The 26,885-nt window shown below is 48.1% G+C and overlaps 1 protein-coding gene and 1 long non-coding RNA gene across 8 annotated transcripts in view; one reads left to right on the forward strand and one right to left on the reverse strand.

The window, feature by feature from the left end:
- BDNF (brain derived neurotrophic factor) overlaps positions 1-26,885 on the reverse strand; it is a 104,037-nt gene that overhangs the window by 36,286 nt on the left and 40,866 nt on the right. Inside the window, exon 1 of one of the 7 annotated variants that reach the window (XM_080405296.1) lies at positions 15,194-26,877. The exons of 3 other annotated variants lie outside the window; for them this stretch is intronic. In XM_080405296.1, the coding sequence (XP_080261422.1) occupies positions 15,194-15,229 (36 nt within the window). In that variant the 5' untranslated portion in view covers positions 15,230-26,877. 3 more of the 7 variants (XM_080405297.1, XM_080405300.1, XM_080405303.1) reach the window with 3 other exon arrangements.
- Positions 14,291-26,885, forward strand: part of LOC308070775 — a 35,477-nt gene continuing 22,882 nt past the window's right edge. The window contains exon 1 of the long non-coding RNA XR_013930849.1: positions 14,291-14,403. This is a non-coding gene — a long non-coding RNA (uncharacterized lncRNA). The remainder of the gene's footprint in view (positions 14,404-26,885) is intronic.

Here is a 26,885-nt window from a genome sequence, read left to right on the forward strand (position 1 = left end):
CTGGCAGGACGGATCCTCCTCGGCTATGCAGAGATCCTTGGGAATGGAAAGCATGTGTAAACATTAAATAGTTCCTCTAGCTCTCCTGCCCTGCGCTGCTGTCATATTAAGGCATTTTACAGTGCATTTAGCCATCGTCATCTTCCCAAAGAGGTTAAGGTGCTTTGGCTCCGTCCCTCTTTAAAGCACAGCTACGTCAATGCTTTTAACAAGCTGATGTGTTTAAAGATTATTTCAAGATTATTATTTTTTTTAAATAGGATGTCAAGCTATTTTACCTAAAAACCAGCTCTAGAGTTCAAAACATTTTCCTTGTTAACCACCTAAAGCGTTAAACAGAGAAGTATCTGAGAAACAGCAGATATTTTTGTTAATTGCAAACTAAAATTATCACTGTGGCAATAAAAATTAAATAGAGTCCTCAAAATGAAGCTCAGACCACATTGTGTTCTCCTCCAGTTACTGTGACTTGTGGCTCAGAAAACAAGTACTGGATTAGTCACATTAAAGCCAAAATTTCCCTTGACTAACACATTTCATTTGTTTGCAGTCTTTTTTGTTTATTGAACACTTGGGTTTATTAATCTTAAACTAATTTAGTAAGTGGAACCATGGTGTGTATAAACGTTACTACATTCCGCGTCAGAGATTAATAGGCAGCCATGTGTCAAGTCCAGTGGTTTTCACTTGCCCAGATGAATGCGACGGGCTGTTCAGCCGTGGCGGAGGAGCATCCGGGCGGCATGCGAGCACCGACGGCGGCAAAAAAGTCAAGATCTGGGCCACTACCGGGCTATGTGCTCACCCACACCTCGGGGCATGTTAATGCACAGCAAAAGATGCCAACAAAGAGGGTGCCACCCCCTCTCTCTCCTTCCACCAAAACACCCAGCCCAACCCCAGGGAGCAGGACTTGCATGGGGGCCTTTATTTCTCTGCATTGGCCGGATGAAATGATTTAACTGACTTGCAGTGCAGAATCGCTCTGAATAGTAATTAGTACCGGTGTAGTTGTATTATAGTTGTATTTATGGTACTGCTATTAAAATATTATTTTCCTCCTCACAAGTACAGCACGGGAGGAATTGGATGCACAGCTGGTTCTCTCTCTGCAGCACATGATGAGCTTGGACAATCGTTTAGAAATGCAGAGAGGTGGGAACAGAGCACAGAGCGGATGTACAGCTACTCTGGAATTCAAAAATCCTGAAATATTGATTCAAAGAATCAATACAAATTTTGAGGTACTTTAAAATAACTTCCCTCAAGTTCGACACCATTTCCCAAATGGGAAAACTATCGATTTCTCTCTCCCAGCTTGCACAAAGACAGGGCGGCTCTTGGGGGGTAGCAGTGGAGCAGCAGAACCTCAAGCAGGGGGAAAGCGATGGCGCCCCTGCCATGCCCGAAGCCCCTCTATTTTAAGGGTTAGATGCCACTTCAAAGACTACTCAGGCAAAATCCACCCCTGGCTTTGGCGAGGCATTTAGTGGGGCCTTTTCTCAGCAGTTCAGGACTCATGCCATTGGAGTATAGATTTGTAAACAACATTATCTGCATTTATTGCCTGGACACTGTTTATTTTTCACATAGTTTATACAGCTGAAGCATAAATGCCTACAAGGGAGCAGTGGCTTTAAACACCTCTTTGCATTTCATTAGTTAGCCTGTTTAATCTGCTATAATTTATTGCAACTTGCAGCTGCATCATATGGCCTTATAGTACCTTTACATATTTGAATACAAACACCACTGAAGTCAGCAGGAATGCAAAGTGTTTAAATCAGAAGAGAACCAAGTGCTAGATTTTGAGTAAGGACTCTGCAGTAAGGCATTTAAACCCTTATTTTAGACTCCTGTTCGGTTTCTGTTTGATGCTTTACCCTGCTATATGCTCCGAGCAGAATCCCTTTCCCTTCCAGGCATGTATAGCTTCTTCCCCTTTGGTTTCTTAATTTGGGTTAGATCCCATAATATGAAAAATATACTCTGATACTGCACCTAGAGCACATTGATGAGGCCTAAAGAGCTCTTCTGTGATGGGAATTAAGATCAAAAAGGATATGGAATTTAAATATTCAACATTTCTTCTCAGATGTGAAACAGAAAAATTGTTTTGATGCAAAAGTCATTGCAACAGAATATGTTACTTAGACTCTGGGACCATATTAGGGTAAAATGGCTTTTTAGATAGGAATTGCACTGCAAGAAACTCCTTCATATGGAAATTATGACATTTTGTCTATTGCCTCTTACTACAAATGTTTAAAAGATCTGTTAAAAATAATCTTCTAAGAAGTTGTATCAAGATAAAAGAAATAAATAGGAACCGGTAAAATTTAGAGGCTTATTTCTGATTAGTTTCTTAATTTAGACCCTGTTAACTGCCAGAAAATTGCACCAGTTACCAGAGCTGGGAAAGCATAACTGATAACATAGCTTATTTTGCAGTTTGGGTTTGCTGTGCTTTTGTCAGGCCCTCACCCTCGCAGTAGACGAACGCTGGGTTAATTCCACATACTGCTGGGCTTAGAGAGACTCAGGAAAAAAGGCTGAGCCCAAGCACTAACACAAACGAAAGCCAAGTGTGCGAAAAACACATTCTCACTGTCTGTTTGACAAAGCGTTCCTAGACCTCCACCTGAATTTAGCTGATTGATTTTCAGCTAACTTCAGCTAACGATTGATCTTCACTAACATCCCACAAAACGCACGGACACAGAAGAAGGCGGACAGCTTCCCCCGTCAAGGTTTTGGACAGAGCCAGGCAGAACACGCTCGCAGACCGCTGAGGGACTGCTAAGCCAGCTTGCTGGGAAGATGGACCTCTCATCCTGTGTTCCCCCGTACCAGGCAAGATGCATCACTATTTCTTTTCCATCCGAGCGCTGCTCCCCCGGCGTGGGCCAGCCTGGGCTTGCTGGGACTCCAGCACTATCCATCATTTCTGCTTGCCCATCACCTGCCGGTGCTCCCACACCTCCTCGCTGGCAGGGGGCCAACAGTGGTCCCCAGGAGCCCCGCAGGACCACCCTCCAGCCACACAACCAGTTAGCCCAGGGACCTGCTCCTGGCCAGGGCTAGCCCAGCCGGGACAGGGATGGGCATTTATGCCGTTTTAAAGTGCCGGTGTAAGTGCGTTGTAGGCTCCTGATCTGGGCTGCTTTCTGGTCCAGTGCTTTTTCTCTCTCTCATTTCCCAAGGAGAGAGGTATGTTATAATTAATTGTTATAAATAACCTGCTAGATTCTTCAGATAAATGCTAACAGCCTTCCATCACTTTGGTTTTTTGTGTTTCTTTTTTTTTTTTTTTTTTTTTTTTTTGCATTGGTACAATAAATAGGTCTTTGGGAGTATTCTCAGATTCTGAAAGCGCATCCCTTCTATACGTGCTTGAACCATACAACCCTATAATTTTCCTTCCCTATCACTTGCCTACCTATGTTACCATATCCCCATCTAGCCTCTGCCTTGCCAAGCAGTGACAGTGCCTACAGAACAGATAAAGAGAAGATAACTCAGCCACAGCCCAGGTGCCTCCTGCTTGACGGTACCACTGGGCTGCCACTGCGGGAGCAGTGCCTGGGGGCATGGGTAGGGCTCATGGCCATGGCTCCATCCCACCACAGCAGTGGTGCTGTGTCCTGGACCAAAGGCTCTGAGCACCTGTGTCTGAGATGCTACGCTGCCTTTGCCTAGGAGTCAAAGGTGGGGTTGGACAAGACGTGACAAGAGGTTGACAAAACTTGCAGCGATGCCAAGCGTTCAGGCTGAGCATCTGGAGCACACCAGGCACCTGCCTTGTTTCTTCTCCTCCACCGACCCTTCCATAGGGCTCCTTCCCTCATGTCGCACAACACACCTCCTCTTCCAGGGGCTCTCTGTGTCCTCCCCATCCCTTCCACATGGTTGCTCACATCAGGGGGTCTGCACCCTCCAAACCACCTACTAGCACAGTCCCCCATCCCTCTTATCTCCATTTCTCTGGCTGTGGGAACAGTGTGTGGCTCGTCACCACCTCCAGGTCTGCAGTGAGGGTGAGCAGGAGGCTATTGCTATGCCAGGGGGCATTAATGTTGACCTGCAGTTAGCTCCAGGAGCTTCATGGGGACAGCTGACCCTCTGTGCAGGGTCTCGGGGCTTACCCCAGCCTGCAGGCCACACTGGAAACCCACAGGGAGAGACAGAAAAAGACAAACTGATCCAAACAAGGTTCAGTTCCCCAGTCTGTCCTGGGGGAGCACGCTCTGAAGCCTGTCTGCCACTCAGTTTCTGAGAGGGAACTGGCATCACACACACCATCCTCACTGTGTTTACAGCCCTGGCAGAGGTGAGCTGGGAAGTTCTGCTGCTGAGGGGGCCCCAGGCAGCTGTCACACACTAGCAGCAGCTGGTGAAATGGCCTCTGGTGGTCAAGGAGGCGAGTCAGTACATTGCCTTGGTCCTGCCCTATTGCTCTTGGACTGGCCGTTCTGCCAGGGGATGGTATGGACCCAAAAGCAAACAGTTTTGAAAGGTCCATCATCTTTGACTTTCCTCCTGGCCTGAAATGTACACCTCACATTAGTCTGAGCTCCCCCCCGGCTCTGTGTGGAAAATCCCTATGGATAAATGAATACGAAATTCTGGCCATTTCAAAATAACTTTCTAGCTTTGCCTTAAAACTGGCTTAGCCTCCTTGTCAGATATTTTGGGTTCCTTAAAATTTGTGAGCCAGCAAAATTTTCTTTAGGGAATGCTGCAGGAAATCTTTGATGGGAAAGTCAATGATAAAAATAACTATTCGGTGCCAAAGGCGGTAGACTGGGGATTAAAAACCCCTCTGAAGTCGGAGACGTTCAGGTCTCTGACAGAGCTCAGAAGAGACGCAAGAAAAGCGGTGGGTATCGTGGGCTATGCCCATGGTTGGGCAGCTGATGACTGAGTCTAGGTGAAGGATTTGGGAAGAGGAAAACAACAGGTGGTGGGCGGGAAAAGGCCGAGAATCAGATCTGCCTGGGGAATAGGTGGTGGATAGAGTGACCGACTGCTGATGTAGGAATGAATACCACAGAGAAAGAGAAGAATCAGGTGAATTTATGATTAAACTCTTACCTCTTGCACCACCAAGGCCTTTGTGAAAGACTTATGGCAACAAAAAAAACCTAAGAAAAAACCCTAGACTTAAGTACTTGCTCCCTCAGAAGAGGATGAGAGCAAAGCCTGTGACAAATATTCGTCATGTCACTGAGAAAGGTGTTCAAATACCATGATGAATGATGAGTGTGGTATAAGGACTTAGAGTACCTCAGCCAATAAACCAAATTTGGGACACAAAAAGAGATTCATACGGGAAATACTGTGAGATTCACTCCTGTGTGGATGACTGTTTCAATAACCACTAGATACATTATTCTTTTTCTTTTTTTTTTTTTTTTTTTCTCTGATGCAATAGATTTTCAGCAATAGAATAAGGGGTATCACACTTCAGGCTACAGCGAGCGACATGTACAGAAGTGAAAGACATCCGAGATGTATCATCATCCACTGGAAAATTCCAAACCCAGAACTTAGCCTCGCATAAAAACCGCTAGGGCTTTTTGTTTTCCTGGCCAATGCTATTTTATCAGATACCTGTTTACAAAATTCAGCCAAATACCCTCTCAGATGGTTTGATAAACTTTTGGCAGATGTGAATGAACATGTATTTGACAGAGCCAGCTCACCACCTAAGCAGCTCCAGTCTCTTGACCCCTGCTCATGACTCTCACTGCAGCCCATTCTCATTAGAGTTGGTCAGGTTTCAAAAGGTATTTGCTGTCAGAAATCAGCTGCCTTTTTTTTTTCTCTCTTTTTTTCCCCTCCTTTTCTTTTGATAACCACCTGTTTCCCTGAATCCATTATCTTTTCATTATATATTTTGTTTTGAATCTGAATATTTTATCAAAAAGTCATTGTCAGACTTTTGAAGATAGCTTCAGCGGGAAATACTGAAAGCCTATTTAAAACGCTCTGTAAAACAATATAGAACTGAGTTTGTGTTGAAAATATTGGGGAAAAAAAGATGATTTTGAAATGTCAAATATTTTCACAACTCTGTCTGCCTCGTCAGCATGCAGCCTCTTCTGGTTCTCCAGGGAAAAACCTTAATGGGAGCTAAATGGTAGACACACAACCACCAGTGGGCCACCATACAACCTTCTTCCACTGCTATTGTTTTAAGGAGTTAGATATGTAAAAGAATAAAGAAACCTGAATGCAGGATCAGGGCTAAAGTCAATGCTATGACATTTCTATAGCTGTACAGGTTTAGTGTCTCTAACATCACAATAACATACTGCAAGAGTGAGGAGGTTAAGCTATGCTGCTATGTCTTAGGTGCGAGCAGACCCAACCTAGACAGCTTCCATCATTCTTTTACCACTCACAAGTGCTTCTTAAAAAAATTCTACTTATAAAGAGTCTTGAAAGTAATTTTAAAGTTAATTTTAATTTACGGTATTTTTCAGTGCTCAGAGAGGAGTTTGATAACTTCTCTGTATTGTTGATGAACAAACTGAGGTAAAAGAATTGGAAAGATTGCCCGTACAACACACGAGCCATATAGAAACTAGACTTTACACCCTGTAGGTTATTAATGGAAGCAGCTGAGGACCCAGCCTCACTGGTCTTCCCTCCTGTCTGTCTTAAAACAGGCTGTATGACCACGCATACAAAGCAAAGCCCCCAGACACTGCCCACATTCTTCGGCTCCTGCCAGACAGATGAGAGAAGGGTTAATCCAAAGCCTTCACACTGCCAGGGTCCCTTCCTCCTCAACATGCCTCAACTCTTTTTTTTAAACTGCTTCAGCTTGTATTTTACCATTTGTTATAATAATGGAGTCTAGTGAGATGCTTGTGGCCCCATAAACTTCAGACATAATTTTAACTATGTCAGCTTTAAAAAGTCAGTATCTGCCTCATCAAAGGGCAATCTTGTCCAATGTGGGTGTCTGTACCAATTGTGTTTTGAACTGCAGCAATAATCCAACCAAACCATGCGAAGAGCTTTTCTACACCCACATTTCTTAATTATCATCATGAGACTGAGGTAGCCGAGACCAGATCTATAATGTTTTCTGGATGTCAAAATGCCCACACACCTTCTGTAATCCTTGTGCTACCAGCCCCCTTTCATATTGCATTTTAGCTGGTCCATCTAATTATCTATTACCACAACTGTTTACTGCGTTATTGCAGAGTCCCGCAAAGGCTCGTCAGGAGGAAAGGGCTCTGTTTAAGAAAAAGGAAACAACTGTCTGATGAGACCGCTCTAGCTGCACAACCCTATAAACATTTTAGTGGATGATAACCCCCTCTTCGCCCCTTTCAGAAATGAACCTTTTTTTTATTATTATTATTTCTTACAGTCCAGTGAGACCTAGGGCTTTAAAAGTCTCTGCATACATCGCATCCATAAACAATGTATTTTCTTGGGAGGTTTGGGGTCTGCTGTTGGAGAGTTTGGAGAATAAATAAGTTCATTATTTTCACATGTGCTACAGTCAATAAAGATGTGAAATAGGAAAGTAGCGAAAATGTTATGACTTAATGAACACTTTGCGTAATCATTCTTGCCAAATGTCAAAATAAATTGGAGGCCAGAGTGTACGGTTTACGCTTGTTAAATTGGGGGTTTGTGTGCTATTTTGGGGAAGGAAAAAACAAAACAAAAAAAGACCAGACCACGAAAAGGCAGGGGGAAGAGAAAGCGCACACCTGGCCACTCACAGCAAGACCATTAGAGTCCCACCGCTGATATTCCCCACGGGAGACCATACAACAGCCTGGGACTGCGGGGAAGCCACTTACCGACAGCGAAGCTGGCTCTACGGCCAGTGTCCCAGCCCAGAGGCTCTGCACTGGCCAAGGAGGAGCAGGAACCAAACCCCAGCAGCCCAGTTTACACCCTGGGCTGGACCTGGCTAATCCCTGCCTCCCTGGGAAGCAGCTTGATGCTGTCACATCCATTTGTGCCTTCAAAAGACAGTTTTCATCAGGAGACTGAGTTTGTGCTCTGCCAGGAAGTTCAAATGACAACGGGAATAAGGCGACTGGAGCCAGATTTCGCTTTTGCTAGAGGCTGAAATGTGAAATGTCTGTCCGCTTTACAGCTATCCCATTGGATCCAGTTTTGGCATAGAGCTACTAAGAAATGCAGCTTTTGCCTCTGTTATGCAAAGACTTCTGCTCGTCCAAGCCACGAGTACCTTGAAAGCTCTGAGTTTGGAAACATCTACACGGCTAAGGACCCGACTGTTTGAACACCGAAGCGTGTCACAGCAATTTTCCCTTTGAGATTGCCTCAGGAAAAGACCAATTAGGATTACGTGATAAGTAAAATTGCTCCCATACTTACGTGATTAGGAAAATAGGTCTCTCAAACTGCCTGTTCAAAAGGAGATAAAAGCAATATTGTCCTTTTGTGGTTAGATTTTAACTTATTTATGTTTTTCCCCATTGAGTACATGTTCTAGCAGCACTGAGAGGCCACAGGCACGTGCTTCTTACTCCACCTCTACTTCTAGTAATGGGAGTGCCACGAAGGTGCCTGCATTTCTTGCCGCCTGCGTGAAATGCGTGGATACATTTATGTGGCTTTCATTTATTTTGTTTCATGACACAGGGAGGGGGGAAAAATCCTTTTCATACACCTACATCTATCACATAGCAACTAAGAATAGAAGCAATATTGAGACAGATGGAAATGTTAACGGTGACAGCTCACAAGCACGAATCACACATTTGTGAAATAATGAAATGGGTGGGCAGTTGTTATATGAACTCCATGTCAGTTGGTATGTTTTCCTGGCTATAAGTTTGCAAGAGTATGTCTCAGATATATTTTCAGTTAATGGGAGAAGTCAGTGCCCTGCCCTGCTGCACACCTTGCCGGCATGTGGGTGTAGGGATTCATTGAGGCTGGCGAGTGGTTTGCACGCAAAACTGCTCATCACGCGCCCTGGGCGCTGCAGGACATCCCCTGACATGTCCCTGCCGCGGCATTTCAGTATTCCTAATGATGTGGTGGGAGAGACACAGAAAGGAGGTGTAAAAACGTTTGGAAACCCAAACACAAGGGAAACATGGGATACTCACGCTTGCTTCAAAGTCTTCCTTGCAGGGATACAAGTATTACCCTTTTTTTAATGTATCATCTGCCTGTGTTCTGTGGTCCCTATTACTAGCTGAGCTTGCCAACCACGAACCAGAATGAGGATTACAAAATCAGTCCTGTGTTTCTCAGGTCATTTTCTTTCTAGTTCTTCATGCCCCAAAAGCCACCGTCTCCATTTTAAGGACCACTTTGACAAGCCTGGTTTTGCTAACCCCAGTTTCCCAGCCCCATTCTCAAGTTAGTTCCAAGGGGAGGGAGCTGTGGAAGTATCCATGTGCATTTCACCTTGTGCTACCCGTCTCTTTCCCCAGTGTAGGGAACCTACTAATTTTCAACAACTTTGAGAGGTACTGTTTCTTACGGATGCTGTTTACAGCACTTGACGTGACTATTTTTTGCTAGATGAATGAACTAGATCTCCCAAAATCTTACGGATGCTCTCTTTGTTTGTGTATCTGATTAAAAATAATTCCAGCAGCTACATCTTCGAGTGCTCAGTGGTGATTTACTACAGTGATTCATGGTAAGACTTACAGCGCTGAGGAAAATCTGTCCCTTGGGATTCATCCACCTTTCCAGAATTTCTCATGGCAAGGCAATCATATGCCACTGTATTTAGGAAGCAACGTGTAGTTACTAAATGGCAGCCAGTCTGCATTTTCTCTGGGCATTTCTGAGAGCTCAACAACATCAGTGCGACAAAGAAATGAAATAAAGGACTTGCTGTACAAAGGCAAATGTGCACATCCAGCCACCTCAGATTAAGGAAATGTTAGACATAATCCTCCAGCATACACGCCTGTGAATGGTGGCCACTAAAATAAATAGTGAGAACTATCAGACCATTTGAAATAGGAAATTATTGAATGATGCTGAAAATCAAGCGGCTATCCAAATGGAGAGGTACCGCGAATGACGAACTCGCAGAGGGACCATGCCTACGTCAAATAGCACATTAAATAAAATCTCACACTGGACACAGCCACCTGACAGCCACCAAAGCACTGAAGACAACACTCGTGGTATCAGGTGCAAGAAAAGGAAAACAATAAAAAAGAAGCAAGAAAGACTGCCACGTCAAAACTTTGCAAGTGGAAGAGATATTTGAAGGAGGTCGGACATTTTACAGTATCATAACCATAAGAGATGAAAGGTGGTGACAAACCACCACCAAAGCGGTGACAGCTCTTGGAGAAATAGTGGATACTAAAAATCAATAAAGCGACTTGCAGATTAAGGTATGAGTCACCATGAGCAAATGTGACCAAATACGGCCCAATGTCATTTGTTAGCAGTCGTCCGTCCCATGCGCCTCTGCAGAGAACGATTAGAATTCAACGCAAACACGGCAACAGGGGCAGGAAGGGAAATATTGGAACCAAGAGGTTTTTACAACTTAGTAAGGAAGTAACAGGTGTAAAAATAAAATATAAGTAGATACACAGCGTTATCCATGGAATGGAAAATTCACGTGAATAGAAGCTCGTCAGCAAACTCCTATGTAATAGGACCATTTATTTGGGGAAGCGGATGGGGTTTAGTAGGGCTCATCACCACTAGATCACAGGAGATGTATTCAAATATTAGCGCTACCACCTGACTTTTTCCAAAGTGAAAAAAGGCCAGAGGACGTTTCATTATGAATTTAATGAAACCGATCCTGCAAACTAGGTGCGTCTGAGTTTCATCCAGGCTGCCGGTGAGTGATGCTCCTGAGACCCATGTCTTCTCCGGCTAGTTTCACCCGAGAGATGCCTCTCATCGCACCCTGACAGGCATCCCCAGCAGACGCAACTTCTCCAAGTGGAAATGGAAAAATACACTGAGGGATCCCGGCAGGGCCTTTCCCCGGGCTCCCACCGAGCGGCGCGGCGCGGCCGGGCCCGGGGGCGGAGGGGGGGCGGGGGGGGGGGGGGGGGGGGGGGGCCGGTGCCGAGCCCAGGCCGCCGTTAGCGCATCTCCAGGAGAGAAAGGCGGATGTTTCTCTTCAATGGGAAAAAAAAATTAAAAAAAATAACCCCCGCCCCCAGCAGATACTAACGCAGAAGAGACGCCAGGTGACCGACTTTAGGGGAGCTCCGCGCCGGCGCCCCCCCGGTGCCGTCCTGCAGCACCTCCATTTTGGCTGTGCGCGCCGGTGCCGCCGCCCGGCCCGGCCCCGGTGCTGCCCGCGGCACCGTCCGAGGGCTGCTGCCGACGTGCCTCTGCCGGGGGGTGGCACACGACACGGGGGGAGTGGGGGAGCGGGAGAGGGGCGGCATCCCCGGCCCCCCCTCCCCGCGCCCCCAGCTCCGCAGGACGGTGCCTCCCGGGGGGAGGCGGTCGCCGTGGCAACCGCGGCGGGGGCGGGCGGGGTAGCGGTGGCGGGGCGGGGGGGGACATCGGCGAGGGGAGCCTGGCCCCCGGGCCGGCCCGGCCGGGGCGCGCAGAGCCCTGCGCGGCGGGGATGCCGCCCCCTCCCCCGCGGCGGGCGGCCCCGGCGGTGCCAGCCCCCTCCTGCCAGGGGGTTTCCCTCCTCGGCGCCGCTACGTGCGAGCCGGAGCGGGAGCCCGGCGGGAGGCGGGGGCGGCGGGGCCGCGGGATCCTCCCTCCTCCCTCCTCCCTCCCTCCCTCCCCGGCGGGGCCCGGCGCCGCAGCGGGGCCGGCCGCGGGGCTCTGCCGCAGGGAGCGCCCGCCGCCCCCGCGCCCTGCCGGGGCTGGGGGCGCCGGAGCCACCCGGCCGCCCCTCGGCTCCCCCGGGGCGGGGAGGGGGGTGGCTCCCGGCGGCCGGGATCCCCCCCGGGCGGGGAGGCGCACGCTGGCTGGAGCGGGGCGGCGGAGCCAGCGCGGCTCCGTGCGGACCCTCCTCCGCGGGAGCGCACCCCTCCGCGGCAGCGCGGGTGTGCCGCTGGGGCGGATCAATGCACAGACTCCGTGCAGAGCCGGAGACCCCCCGAGCTTCTCTACCTGCGAGCACTGCTGCTACCGCCGCTGCTCCACCAAACTGCTGACTTTCCAGAGCTTATTTTTAGCCCGGAGACTAAATATTATTAGCTACATTTCTACGTAGGAAGAATCGGAAGGGCGGGGGGGGGGGGGGGGGGGAAGGCACCAGAGAGAGGGAGATGAGCCTAAAGCTTATCCGAATGATCTCCAGGTGGGGGGGCTGCGTTTGGATTTCAGGCTTGTCAAACACCTTCCCCCCCCCCCCCCCTTTTAATTATAGCAAAGTAGATGCGGATATTGGATCATCAGCAATGCATGCACGGCTCTCCCTTTCAGTCGTAGGTTGCGTACACAGAGGGGCCATCAGTGATCCCTCAAGCTGGGGACCCGCTAATCTCCATGTAGGTAAAGATCAGCTGCGTCTCTTTATCTATGATCAGTTGTGCACAGTGCCAGCTAGAGCTCAGCTGCATTTCTTTAGCTATGCAAAAATCAACTTGCATTCTTAGCTAGGAAAAAAAAAAAACCACAACACAAACCCCAACACACACCACCATCGCATCTGCTTATCTAGGTAAAGATCAGTTGCATCTCTGCCCAAAGCATGCACACGCACATAGAGAGACGAGATTCCCAGATTAAATCAGGCACAACTTAACTCAACTCGTAGTGCAATCTCATCAAGCTTCTCCTACCTTTTCTAGCCTCCACACACCGAGCAAGCCAGCAAGGTAACAAAACTAGGCAAAGAGCAGGCACCCATCCCCGCGCCACGGAGAGAGAGAGAGAGAGAGAGAGAGAGAGAGGCAGGAGCCAGAGGGGGGCCCGGGGGGGTCACCCCTCCGCTTACCTTAGGCACAGCTAGCACCACGAGCAGTGGCTAGATCGCGGAGATAAACACTGGCATTTCCCAAAGTTGACACCGTCAAATCAACCCCCGGAGCTTGCAAGACTCTGGGTGTTGGTTTTTTTTTTTTTTCCTTTTTTTTTTTTTTTCCCCTCTCCTTTTCCTATTCCAGTCCGCACCGCTAGGAATTCAACTTCGCCCAGCTCCGGCGGGGCGAGAGGGCGGCGGGCGGGGAGGGGAGGGGAAGGACCGGGGGGTGGCGGGGGGCGGGGGGGAGCCGGCACCAAGTGCCAGCGGCTCCCCGACCCGCAGGGGCGCGGAGCGGGCCGCGGTGCGGTGCGGGGCCGGGGCCTCCACCGCCCCCCCGCGGGCCGCCCCCCCCGCGGGCCGCCCCCCCCGCTCCGCTCCGCGCCCGCCGCCGCCTCTGTCCAGGGTGCTGCCGCCGCCGCCGCCGCCGCGCCCCGCTGCGCGCCCCGCTGCGCGCCCGGGCCGCTCCTCGCCCCCGTCCCCCACGCGCCGTCACGTGCCGCGGTCGCGCCGCTCCGCACCCCCCCGCCGCTGCCGGGGCAATGCCCGGCCCTCGCTCCGCGGCGGGGCGCGGAGGTGCCCCCCCCTCCCCCCGAGCGTCAGCCGCCTCCCGTGCCCGCTGGGAGCGAGGGCAGGAGGGAGCCGGGAGGAGCGAGCGCCCGGCCGCAGCCAAGTCGCCGGCAGCTCCAAGTTTCTCCGACGCGGTGTTTCCATCGCAGCCTTAAATCAAAGAGCGTTGCAATTAAAGTTACACCGGCTAAAGCACAATTCCTCCGGCCTCCGCGGGTTACGCGCTTTGGTATATTAAGTACTGGAAAGCCAAGCCCGTGATATTAGATACTGTCGTTAAGCAACATCTCAAGCTTTCTTTCTGTTTTTTTGTTGTTGTTTTGTTTTTTCTCTCCAGTTATAAAAATAGGCTTTTTTATTGATACTTACCATTGTTACTTTGCTGTCCTGGAGACAGAAGTGTCTTAAAATCCAGTCTCTCCAACAGATGCTGGAAGGTAATGTGTCTTGTTTGAAGTCATCATGTGAGAACTTCTGCTTTGCTCAGTGGATCGCCCACCACTTGGTGTGACTTATGAATCTAATAACCCTTTGCAATATCCGCAAGCTTAAACTCTCCACCACCTTGGTGCCTACAGAAGACAGAAAGCAACTGGCAGGGAGTTTTAAAAACCTATAGATTTACGCAAACGCCTTAGCTCAGAGTCACGTTTCCCTTTGAGTTCTTACGTGATCTTAATGAATGAGAGGGGTTACCAACTGACACGGTATAAAAAACGTGATCGCAGCCGCCTCCCAGGAAACCGGAGCGGGACAGAAAGTTCCCGAGGAAAGTCCTCGCCGGCCGGGCGCGCTGTGCAGTGAGCCCTGACCGCCGGCCGCGCTGCTTCCAGCGCCCGGCTCGCACCTGGGGCCGTGCAAGACGAGCTGGCTCTGGAGATTTGCATTGGTGACAGGTAAGTAAACATTTGGCTTTTTTTTTTTTTTTTTTTTTTTTTTTTTTTTTTTTTGTTTTATGTCACGTTTGCTCTCGCTCACACGGGAAGTGCTCCATGGACTTGTTGCATACTAGCTCTTGCCACAAGAGGAACCTCGCAGAGCTGCCAAGACGAGCTCCCTTCGGAAGCCCCTGCCTTTTCCCAGCCCTAACTTCCCAGCACACTTTTCCTCCCCCTCCTGGCTGTGCCCGCGCCGGGAGGCTCAGCCCCGGGGGCGCGCAGCCCCGCGCCGAGCCCCGCCGCCGGGCGGGGGGAGGAGGAGGAGGAGGAGGCGGCGGTGGCGGCGGCAGGGGAGGGAAGGGCAAGGGAAAGGGGAGCGCATCCCGGGGACCTGCCCCCCCTCCGGCCCGCCCCCGGCTCTGCCGCTCTGCCCCGCGGGGGGCGCAGCCCCCCTCCCCAGGAGAGGGGGTCGAGCCCCGGGGCTGCTCCGGCCAAGTCTCCGCAAAGCCCCCGTCCCCCATTTTATCTCGGTCTCTCCCGGCTCTGCAAGCCCCAGCGCGGAGCGGGTGCGGGGGGCGAAGGGGCGCGAGTTGCGTTGCCTTTGGAGGCGAACTGCGGCCAAGTGAACCCGGACTCTCCAAAGTTTGTGGCTGCTGCCTCTCGTACAGCAGAAAGCAAGACCAAGACCCAGCAGCTCCTTGCCCGCTCCCGTTCTCTCCCGGTTGACTGTTGAAATCACATTTACGGGTCGTTTCTCTTCAGTGTCCGTCTCCCGCCGCCCGCCCCACGCCCCCCCCACCCCAGGTACCTCTGCCTGGGAGCCAAAGCAAGCAGCCTCTTCCATGACAACCGTTTATGTTGATCCATGCAATAACCAGCAGATGCTGCCCTAGGACTGGTACAGCTGGTGCTCTCCTGCCTCGGCTGTCCTGGGGGCAAGGTGTTAGAAGAAAAGTCAAGTGGTCTCCAGCAAAGCTGCCCCGAGGAGAGCTGCTGAATCCCTTCGCCGGCACTACATCCTTGCTGTATGGCATGCAGCGGGCAGAGCCGCTCCGAAGGGCTGTTGCTGATGTAAGGCTGCACCGAACAGATCACCCTATCAGTTGTCACCCGAGCCCCATCCCTTAGTACTGATCTTCAGTCAGGAAGCTGAAGTTTTCTTCCAACAGTTGGAAGTGTTAGGAGTTGGGAATACCATTCTTTAAATTACATTAAAGGGGAAAAAAAAAAGCGCACAAACGTTTCAACAAGTGGGCTTTCAGTGAGTTCTGCTTTCTCCCAGTGTTCTAAGCAAACAGCTCCTGCCTCTCTCTCAGGGGAGTAAAATAACTATGCTAATATCTACTTTGGGTAGTAAGTCACATGTTTTATATTTTGGCTACATAAATACGTGTCTAAGTCTTAGAAGTTTCTGACTCCATGGAGTCCTCAGTGGTTTTGGATAAAGAGAACTTTATAAAGATGCAATATCAATTAAAAAAATCCCAATTCTACATGCTTATTTCATAGCTTAAGAAACATAGGCTTTCATTGAGAAAGTAATTCCAGCTGCATCACTTGCAAGAAAGTATCTTATCTACAGCACTGTTCCTCACCTACTTCTCATCTCATTAACTTCTAGATATTTCCATTTTCTGATGAAGGTCTTAGTTGTTAGAGATGCCCAGAAGAAACCTCTGCCAGGTCACAGTATTATATTGATGTAGTAACATTAAACTTACAAAAAAACTTCCATGAAAGCTTACCAGGAGAACCACAGTAGACACTGGACATGTCTCATCCAGCTGCGTTTTCCAGAGCAAATTGGTGGCATTTGCCAGTAATGCTAAGGCAGGGTCACGCTGACAGAACCACTAGCAAAGATACTCCTTTAAAGAGCTAACTAGAAGAGCTCCTAGTCCAGAGTTCTGCTTTAGATAACACAAAACGACTCCACCACCTTCACTGGAGATAGGTGACAACTGGTAACCCATCTCATGCTTGTTAGTCCACATTAAGCACCTGTTTGCTGAGGAGATAGTTTGCTTTACATTGCTTCAGTCACATCAATCTGAAGTAATTCATGAAAAAACACAGGCGCAGGAATCAAGAGAATGGTACCAAAATGTATGGAAGAACAACAGGTCACTGGTAGGGTAGTATGGGACGCTATAGACCACGGGAATTATCTGGCAGAAGAGGACGAGGTAGTATAAAGCAACCACAGTCCTTTCCTCATAGTGCCATTCACTGGCAACAGAACAGCCCAACTTGGTCTGAGGGACCAGAGCTGGAGATAGGACATCAGTCAATGCACAAAAATGATGGAGGGGAGTCACCGACAGACAGCTGAGAGAGATTCCTGCAAGAAAGGCCTTAGAAAGGGGATGGAATAGAATTACACCCAGATGTTTGTTGAGTTTCCAGCCATTTCCTTTCCCTACATCTTGTTTCTGACTGTGGTTTTGATATCTAGAAGAGCTGATGATCCCTGTGCCATGGGAACCCAGCCACGAAAAATCACTCAATGTGGGTAGGTGCAGAGGACTATTTTTTCCCTTATAACCGTTGAGGAGCACAATTGATTCCAAGTTACTCATTTGACAAGTCATACACTTCAGTAAAAGTCGGGACTAGTGGGCAGAGTTTGGTCCACCGTTTAAAACTAATAATTGGGTGATCCGTTTACAGGGTGTTGAAACAGTATAGCTGTTAGCTTTTGCCAGAACGGCATGGCACAGCATTTGCTATATTCAGGTAGTTCATACATATAAGGCAATGTACATCTCTTGTTCCAAGTCTGTTTATCTTGGATTTACATTGTTACCAGATGAAGTATACAGCTGTAGGACTTGACTTCAGTGGGACTACTCATATGTAAATAGTGACATAACTGTTTAGCAGATGAGGCCTCATTAAGCGGGAATCAGTCATACATTTTTCCCCTCTCTTAGACAAAAGAATGTGAAAAATACTGCAGGAGCATTGCTAGAAAGTCACCCTGCCTTGAACCAACCTGCCAAACAGCCCAAAATCCCAAGCGAGCTGCAAACGTTCCTTCCCTGCCTTAAAACATCTTTGGAAAACAATGAGCTATTACTGGTTGGCTTTTTCACATACTTGAAAGGCTACCAAAATGCATGGAGGACTGCTAAGCCCACGTTAAAAGATGCCTTATATCCATTATACACAGGCTGCTCCTTCACAGATCACTTAAAACCCACCTCAAACACCAGTGTTAGCAATCCGAGCAGAATCAGACGATAACAGTAGCTGTCAACTTCATGGATATGCTTCTGAAATAAGAGCTATATTACATCACCGCTGGTGTGAAACAGGGCTACCAACTTATCTCCATGCCAGCAATCTAATGGCATGTTTGAAAGAAAGGTCCCCCGGGGTCATTGTGTGCTAGTTCGGCTGGTAACCTCCTGCTTCTTCAACAGGCAGATTTGGCACCTGCCCTGCTACTGTCCGGAGGGTAAATACCATCCTCCTAGTATGTATTTAGGGTAACCTCCCATCAAGTGTTGATTTTCTGTGCCTGGTCTCCTCCTCCTGGAGATTATCCCGCTCTGGTATCTCCATCTTTTCCCCAATCTTCATGCTGCAAGCATTAGCAGTCTTTCACTCTGCCTCCTCCCTCCCTGGAAGAGTTTTCCTTTCTTTCCGAGCCTACTCGTCTTCAAACTGCTCCCAACTGCGTATATTCCACGCTGGTAACATGCAGATGAACATCGTAGTCATGATCCCACTCAGATACTAAACAAGCCTCCCACCAATGCCTAGTCCTCCTTTAAAGTGCTAGAACATTTCAGCTTGCTTTCAGTCTCCCGAAAGCACCAGGAAATCCTCTGGAGTAGGCAGGCAGCAGCAAGCGTGCTCGCTGTGTTGTACCTCAGAGAACGGCTTGGCATGGGCTCACCTCCAAGCGCACTTCTGGAGGGAAGAGAGGTGAGACCCCTGAGGTGGGGTGGTCTGTCCATAGCCAGTGCAGAGCCTCGGCTCCTGCCGACCTCACCTCAGTGCCCCAGGAGAGGGGCTTCAGCATCAACGGGAGGCATTTTGCATGTTGCTGTCTTTTAAAAATCACAAGCAGTGCCAAGCTCACGGTCACGCTTGGTAAAACCAGGAGAGAGACCCAAGGGCATCTCGAGCTCGGTACGCCCAAGGAAACCCAGACCTGATACAAGTCATGATAAACTCTGGGTTTCCATCATCAGAGGTGCTTGGAGCAAGCACCTTGAGACGGGTGCCTTGGCCAGTGTTCCTGCACTGTAGAGGCAACAGAACAGGCTGGAGTGGGAGGAAATGTGGCAGAGGTAAGAGCGGGTCTGCCAACGTTGTGTCAGCCACTGATTTGCTCATACTGGGGAAATCCTTTGCTCTACACTTTTGGCTGGCTCTAGGTCCCCCCACATCGCTTCCACAGCACACTGGGGCTGTAGCGAAAGTTTAAGAACAGGTCTAAGAGCTTTGCATTAAGTATTTAGTTGCCATCAACTATTTAAAAAAAGTTTTGCTTAAACTATTTTTGTTATTTATGGAAAAGGTGCGTTTCAGGAAAACTTCCAGCATTATTGTTTTTCTCAAACTACTGCTGATGCAAATGTGGCTCAGACTACATCTTATCTGCTTGTGTGGCACTCATTTAGGTTACCTGCGAAAGACAGGAGATGAGATAAATGTAATGGAAACTATTGGCCCATGTAAGTTCTCCTGGATGACCTGAGCAAAATGAGCCACAGGGTATCTCTTACTAGAAGAAAACCAGAGATAGGGAGAGAAATCAGAACCTGGAGAAAAAAAGAAACATGACAGCTGTAATCTGTTACTATTGCAACCTGATTATGGCCTTTGTTGCTGTGGCCGGGGACCCTTTCTTTTGGCTTTAAAGACTATGTCTTGCTTCATGTAACCCCAGGGAAAGTATTTTTGGACACATCAACCTTTAAAACCGACTCTTTCTTCAATTTCCTTTAAAAAGAGCAAACATACAACACGACTGTGAACAAAATAAGCTATGCCACCACCTCACCACATTTTTAAATGCTGTTCTGTACAGTCCTGAGTTAGTAAAGAACTCCAGCACTTCCAGTACAGAAATAGCCTTACAAAACTAAAGGGGATTAGCCTTAATTGTACTTATGAGTGAAAAGTAAACACATACTTCAGTTCCTTTCTAAGTTTATGTTTATAAGGGAACTATCTCCCAAACCATATTAATCTACTTCTCGACAGTCAAATACCCTATCAGCTTCCATGGGAGTTCTCAGCAACAGCTGTGGATTTGAACCTCATTGAGCATGATGGAAACGTGTTATTGTTAAGAACAAAATATCTGTTGAGAAATTATACACTGAGTTAGCAGAGAGCAAGAGGAACTGGGTGCATATCGTGTAAAGATTATTAAGGGATGCTGGCGAGCTCTGATTAAGAGCGACCCTTGACTTTGTCTCGGCATGTATATGATGAACTCTTTCAAATATAATTGTGTTCTCTTTAAGTCCTATGTGTAAAAAAGGAAGAAGATGAGATAACAACAGAAGAAGAGGGGAGCAGGGAAATAGTCATGTAGGAGAGAAACACTAAAGGAAAGGAAAAAGATAGAGAAACTCTTGTGAAGCTACCACTGAACCGACGGTATTTAGTAAAACAGTAACCTCCATCCCGGCTCTTGCATAGAGTTAACTGAAAAACCAGTCCCCGCACCAGCTATGTTTGCAACTGTCCAGTATATTTTTATCCTGTCATTTTCTGATTAAAATGACAAACAAATTCTCCCCTGATACAGTATTCACAACAGCCAGGAAACAGCGCTAATGCTGACCTAAATAAATAAAGCTTCTCCTGCATAAGAATTCCTGCAAGGATCCTTTAACAGAAGGTACTTTGAAAACATTTACTGCAAAATGCATATGAAACCCTGGGGGACAAACAACCTGCTAGACACTATGGTCTCACTATCCCAATTTGGCAAGCAAGGCTGAGACCTTTATAAATATGCTGCTGAAGAAAACAGTGGTATTCAGAGTAAGACTTCTGATGCCAAATTAGAAGGTCCTGGATCCTACTGGCAGACCTTTCAGTTAGAGCACAGATGAATTTCCATAGGAAAAAATACTGTTTTGTGGAGCTGTATGCCTGACTTGGAGCTAAAGGGTGTTGGCACACATACGGCTTTGAGTACCTGCTTGTCTTGTGATGATTTGCTTGATGTTTTCTGCCCCAGGTGGTGCTATTACTCCCCCTTAACTTTTTGATAGGGTCATTCATTGCCGTTAAGGAGAGCAGTTACATGCTTAACAAAACAGATCTCTTTAGATGCACTGTTTATCGAGGTGAATTAGATCTGTTGTTCTTAATCAATCAGATGAGGCAGCGCTGAGATCCCTTTCCAAAAATCAAGCTTCCAAAGACCGAGGCAGGTCTAGAGGAAAATTTTGTGGAGGCTTATTTGGGATTTTATTGTCAATGCATCAAACTCAGCAGTGTTAGAGGTTGCTTGTAAAAATATTGTTGCTACTCCTACTTTCTATTTCCATCATAGATTTAAAGCTGGTTTTGTTCCATTTGCAGCCCACATACTGCTGCAGCATCCTTCCTTTTGCTCTACCTGATAACCCGTCAAAAAGGTGGGCCGTTAGCAAAGCCTCTGCTGAGTGGCAATTAGCAAGTCTTCTGTTCCAGCAGAGATGACAAAACCGGCTTTTGTTTTTTCCTGGACTTGGAGACAGAATGGCAAAGAAGGGCCATTATTTTCATTTAGCGTCCCCTGTAACTGCCCCCTTACCTTCGAGATGTTCTGCATGGGCTCTATGAGTCAGTGCCTTCCTTACATGCAATGTACATACAAAGCCTTTAGGTGCGCAGATGTCATTGTGAATTAATCCACTTCAGCCACTTAAGTCTTTTCTGCCTTTCATCACCTCTACTGGAGTTGAACTAAATATAAGCTACAGATTTTCCCTTCCACTTTCTTTCCTGATACACTCTCCTATTCTAATTGCTCTTCATAGGAGCCAAAGAAACCTTTGTTTGTGACCTAAGGAACTTCATTGTATAAGTATATCTAGAAGTGTTTCTAACATTGAACAGCACACAAACTGCATGATTACTTTTAGTGTCTCTTATTGAACAGAAAATATTTTAATAACTTGAAAGATTCTTCAGTGAACAGTGCTGGATCTGGGCAATTTATAGCGTATTTAAATATTTTTACATTGGTACCCAAGACTGAATTCCAATATTTCTCTTTTGTATCTCTGAGCATTTTAATATGCTTCTGGGAACACTTACCTTTTATGATGAAAACAATATTTTCTAGCATAAAGTGGTGATTTCAGCTTAAGTGCAACCATATGTATTTTAGGGCAAGGGCTCTTGGTTCTAAATAACTGTTTAATGTTAAGGATCTTTCACAATGGAAATGTCACAAACTACCATATACCAGCTTTCTTGGAGAAACAAAGGTAAAATGCAGAACAGCACAGCTTCTATACTTTGAATAAATACTTTGAAGCACAACTGTAAATTGAGATTATTTTCAATGAAAATTGTGTAACTACCGAGATATGGGAAAACCACCAAACAAATCTGCTTGATTTAATGAACTGTGTCCTATTTTAGCTTACCAGTCTGATTACTGGTGGGTAATAACACCGCTAAACCTAATTTCACAAAATAATGCAAATGACTTATCTGTGGATCTGTACAGCATATACCCCTCATCAGTAGAAACATCACATTCAATTATTTTGTTTCAGGAAAAGATCTCAAACCTTTCCGAAACCTGCATCAATCTTTGCAGCTTGGAGGGACATTTTTGTATCCATTTTACAAAAAGAAACACTGAAGCAGACAGCATTTAAACTGCCATTAAATGACTCTGATATTGCAGCTTGGTCCCTAAGCAGTTTGCCCACAGTAATAATGCCGGTCAAGATTTGGCAGTCCCAACACTTTTTTCTAAGAAGTATATAATGACTCTTCCATGCCCGCTGGGTATATTACTTTGACACTGGGAAAAGATCCATGTAAAAATATTTGTATCATTATATCAAGGATATGCACTCATTCATATTGCCTAACGGCAAAATGCTGGCAAGGAGTAATTATTAATTTGGGGGTAAAATGACTTTAGTTGTTCAACCTGTACATAAATCACAAGCAAAAGAAGAGACTTGGGCAAACAGCAAGAGAGCAGCAATCAGATTTTCCAGCTCTTAAGCCTTCTCAGACTCACTCTGCCTACCCTAAAGGTTAACATCCACCTGTGGGTGACAACTTGTGCACTTACCCATGGCCTGCACCCCAGGGTAGCGAATTTGGAAGAAGTTCTATGGAACAGATGTGAAATCATAGAGTAGAAACATAGAATCATTTAGGTTGGAAAAGACCCTGAAGATCATTGAGTCCAACTGTTAATCAGGCACTGCCAAGCCCACCACTAACCTATGTCCCCAAGTGTCACATCCACACGTCTTCTCAACACCTCCGGGGATGGTGACTCAGCCCCGTCCCTGGGCAGCCTGTGCCAGTGCCGACAGCCCGTGCAGTGAAGACATTTTTCCTAAAAACCCATCTAAACCTCCCCGGCGCAACCCGGGGCTGTTTTTTCTTACTCTGTCGCCTGTTACCTGGGAGAGGAGGCCAACACCCACCTCGCTACGGCCCCTGCCAGGCAGCTGTAGGGAGGGATCAGGCCCCCCCCGAGCCCCCTCCTCTCCGGGCTGAACCCCCCCGCTCCCCCCGCCGCCCCCCCAGCCTTGTGCCCCATCCCCGGCCGGGGTCCCCTGCAGCTGGCTGAGGGCGCTGCCCCCCTGGCCCAGGCCGTGGGCAGAGCCATGGCACAGGGCTGGCCCCAGCACGGAGCCCTGGGAACACCCCGTGTGCCCGGCGCCCCCGGGAGGTGGCTCCATCCACCCCCGCGCTTTGGGCTCGGCCGCCCGGGCAGCTTTGACCCCAGCGCAGAGCTCGCCCGCCCGGCCGGCAGCAGCCGCTGGCACAGGGGGTGCTGGGGGAGACGGGCCAAAGGCTCCGCTGGGCTCCGGGTGGGCAGCACGCGTGGCCTCCCCTCACCCGCTCAGCGGGTCGCCTTGCTGTAGAAGATTGGGTCAGTTCAGTGCTTATGGAAGCACTGGCCGTGAAGGCATGGCATGGCACTGCGTGTGACCCTAGAGCGGCCACGCTCCCTGCCTGGTGACCACACTCCCTTTGTGGCCGGGCACCCCTGAGCCCTGCCATGTCTCAGAGCCACGGGAGCTGGTAGCCAGGCGAGCAGGCGGTTGGCCCCCGAGCCCGCGCTGCCGGGGTGTGCCGTGCTGGGGCGACTGGAAGCGCGCAGGCCTGGGCGGGCGCCGGCAGCGCACCCACCATGCCGGGGGCCTTCTGCACCACAGCAGCTGTCCCGTGCCGTGCTGTGCTGCCAGCCTCCCCTCTTTAATCAGGCTTTTAATCAATCAGCACTTGGGACAAAACACAGGCCTGAAGAGCAGAATATGTATGCCAATGTTTTCCGATCTTTTACGGATGACTCATTTTTTGTGCAGCCTGTTTTCCACGAGGAGGAGAAGGCAACCCAGATACTACCCAGGGGAGGGAGGTGTGAAGATTCAGATAACTACAATACAGATAATTCCAAATTATTTGTCAGGAAAACTCAAGATGACTATCGCTGTCAACAATTTCGGTCTCTGAGGTCCGCATCATTACATGAGACTGAAATGAAACTTGGCCTAAGGTTTCCCTGCCTTTCAGTGGGTTGGTTTGTTGGCTTAGAGGTGCAGTGGCTGCAAAGGCGCTGTCTCTCGTAATCTCACATTTATCTTTTTCTTGGGTTTCTCACAAATCTTTCGACATTCCTTGCTGGGAGTAATCCCCACTAAATCTAAAGTACGTGGCAGTGCTCCAAAGCAAAAAATCTGGGAGTAAAATCTAGAAGGAAAACCATAGGCTGGAAAAGAAGCGATTAATCGCAAGTAGGTAGGTAAGAAGAAAGTCATAGAATACCAGTACTTCTCAATTATTTAAACTTAATCAGCAGCATATAAATCATGGTGTCTTAACGTGACACCTTCCTGTGCCACTAAGCCTCTATCAAAAAATATATTGTAGGTGTTGGCCTAAAGAGCGTTCTCAGAGAGTAGAGCAACACCAGCAAACACAATAGGAAGATGAAGCAATTAAAACAATTTATATAGTTAATTAATAACATAAAGCTACCTAAAAAGCTTTGGATGAGATTTGAAGAGTGCAGGCTGGATTCTCAGCTGCTTAAATTGATAGAGTTCCATGGCTTTGCGGGGCTGAGCCACTTTGCACCAGAGCAGGATCTGTCTTACGTGCCTTGGGCCTCTTAGAGAAACAGTAAAGAAGAAAGCTAAACAGAAACTGTTCCAATCACTTTAACGATTGCTCGTCTATATTGGTAACTAAATGAAGCCAATTAAAGAACTCCCCCCCTCCCCCCCCCCCCCCCCCCCCCCCAGTTCTTTATTGTGATAAAGGCTTTTCATTGTGCAAACTCATTAGTAAAGCTTACTGTCTGTCACTTACATTTACTAATATAAATAGCCAAAAAGCACTGATAAATAACCTGCTGGCTCTGAAAATCAGCAGTACAGAAAGGTCTATGCTTGCAGTCATGTGAGGTAAATAAGAACAATGTGCTATCCTCTGTCGCTAACATTCCCCATCTTTATGTGTCCTGGTTTATACATTTGATGTCTTAAGTTACTTTTCCCATTGCAGCAATGTAGGCACCATCCAAAGCAAGAAGCACCTGAAAAAATTGTGTCCTGATGTCAGGGTGCATGCTAAGCCCTGGGAGGGGTGCTGTTCTTTAAGAGGGAAGGGAGGAAACTGGCTCTTCCTGGGCCAGCCAGAGGAGCCAGTGGGAGCATGTCGACTCTCTCTAGCAGCTTCTGCAGAGGAAACAGGGTAGGGTTGGAGCATATGGAGCTGGGAGGGATTACATGCAGGTGGCACCCACTCTGCAGGTTTCTGGCTGGAGGAGGAGTTGCCAATAGATGAGAAGGTGTTTTTTGGGGTTCAGCAGCAGAAAGAGCAGCAACGAGGCCCAGGAGAGACGATAGTGAGAAGGCCCTAGTGGGAAGTCTCATGCCAGTCCAGTCCAGCAGTACCTGTGGAGATGCTGGTGCCACAAGGGCACGAGAGCTTAGGTATCTCAGGTGCATCTGGACCACAGGCAAAATGAGGCATCACCAGGTGTTCCCTCCAGTGCAGCCCAAAATTCTTAGGAAGAGATTAAAATCGGAGCCTCTCACTTGGATCTCAGCCCTTGCAACCTGCTTTTCCTCCCAGAGCAGTCAAGGCTGGGGTTTAGACAAAGCTTTCCAAGTTTACCTTATGAAGACGTGGCTGGTGGTCGTGTGCCATGTCCTGGCAAGTCCTACAGCCCGCTTGTGGGAGGGGAGGCAGGCAGGGCACGGCCACCCTTTGCCACTGCACATCCCCATCAGTGCCAGGGATGCCAGGCAGAGGAGAGGATGGGTTAACGTCTGCAGAGATGGCAGATCTCTGGCAAGTGAAAAGGCTTTTATTGATCTGAGGACTGTGGCCACGTAAAGCAGGAGTGTCATGTCCCAGTGTGAAAGGTTGGGCATCGTACTGGCCTACGGCTTCCCAGCCTTTCTGTACACATATGCATATGAGTGACACGTATTTACATGAACCTGTAAGAATTTACATGTGCACAAAGACTGACTATAAACCAGAATGGAAATACAGCAGTTTAGAGAATAAAGAACTAAAAGATTAGAGAAGTACTGAAAACAATGGTGCAAGAAATGATCTTCACCAACTCCTGATGCCCTGTAAGTTGGAATGAGCTATCTGAGGCCTTTTTTCTGGAGGTATACTGGAGAAGAGGTTCAGCAAGGGTGCTGCTATGGTCTCTGGGAAGATTATTTGTACAAGATAGGGTGAAAAAAATCAGGACTTCATGTCTCTGCCATGCTCTGCTATGGATGCGACCCTTTCACGTGCATAGCTCACGGTTTACAGAAGTAAGTGAGACTGTAAGAGCAGGATCTGAAATGTGTGGGCAGTATTTTTCCTCAGTCTTACCAAAAGGAAGGCAACATCAAAATACTGAAGTTGATAGAAATAATTTGAATACGTAGTCATTATTTCCCACACATAATTTATGGCTAGATTAGCAAAAGCATTTTAAGTACTCTCATGGACAATGCACGGTTCAATGGCCAAGTAGCAAGAAGTTACAATGCCTGTCCCAATAAGCTTAGAGCAGTGCAGGGTGTAAAAGCCCTTGTGGCTGTGCAAGTCTCAGACTCCCTCACCTTCATCTCCTACACACGCATGGTCTATGGAGGACACAGGTATCAGTGAGATAGGCGGGAGCATGCAACATGGGCTTGGATACCCCAGGAAAACTCTAAACCCACCCAAATGCACAGTTCCCCATGCCCTCCCCAACAAGCCACCCACCACCCGATCCTACCTCTGAGAAGACACAAAGAGCCACATGAGCTCCTTAC

This window comes from Falco punctatus (assembly GCF_963210335.1).
Source record: "Falco punctatus genome assembly, chromosome: 10".
Lineage (NCBI taxonomy): Eukaryota > Metazoa > Chordata > Aves > Falconiformes > Falconidae > Falco > Falco punctatus.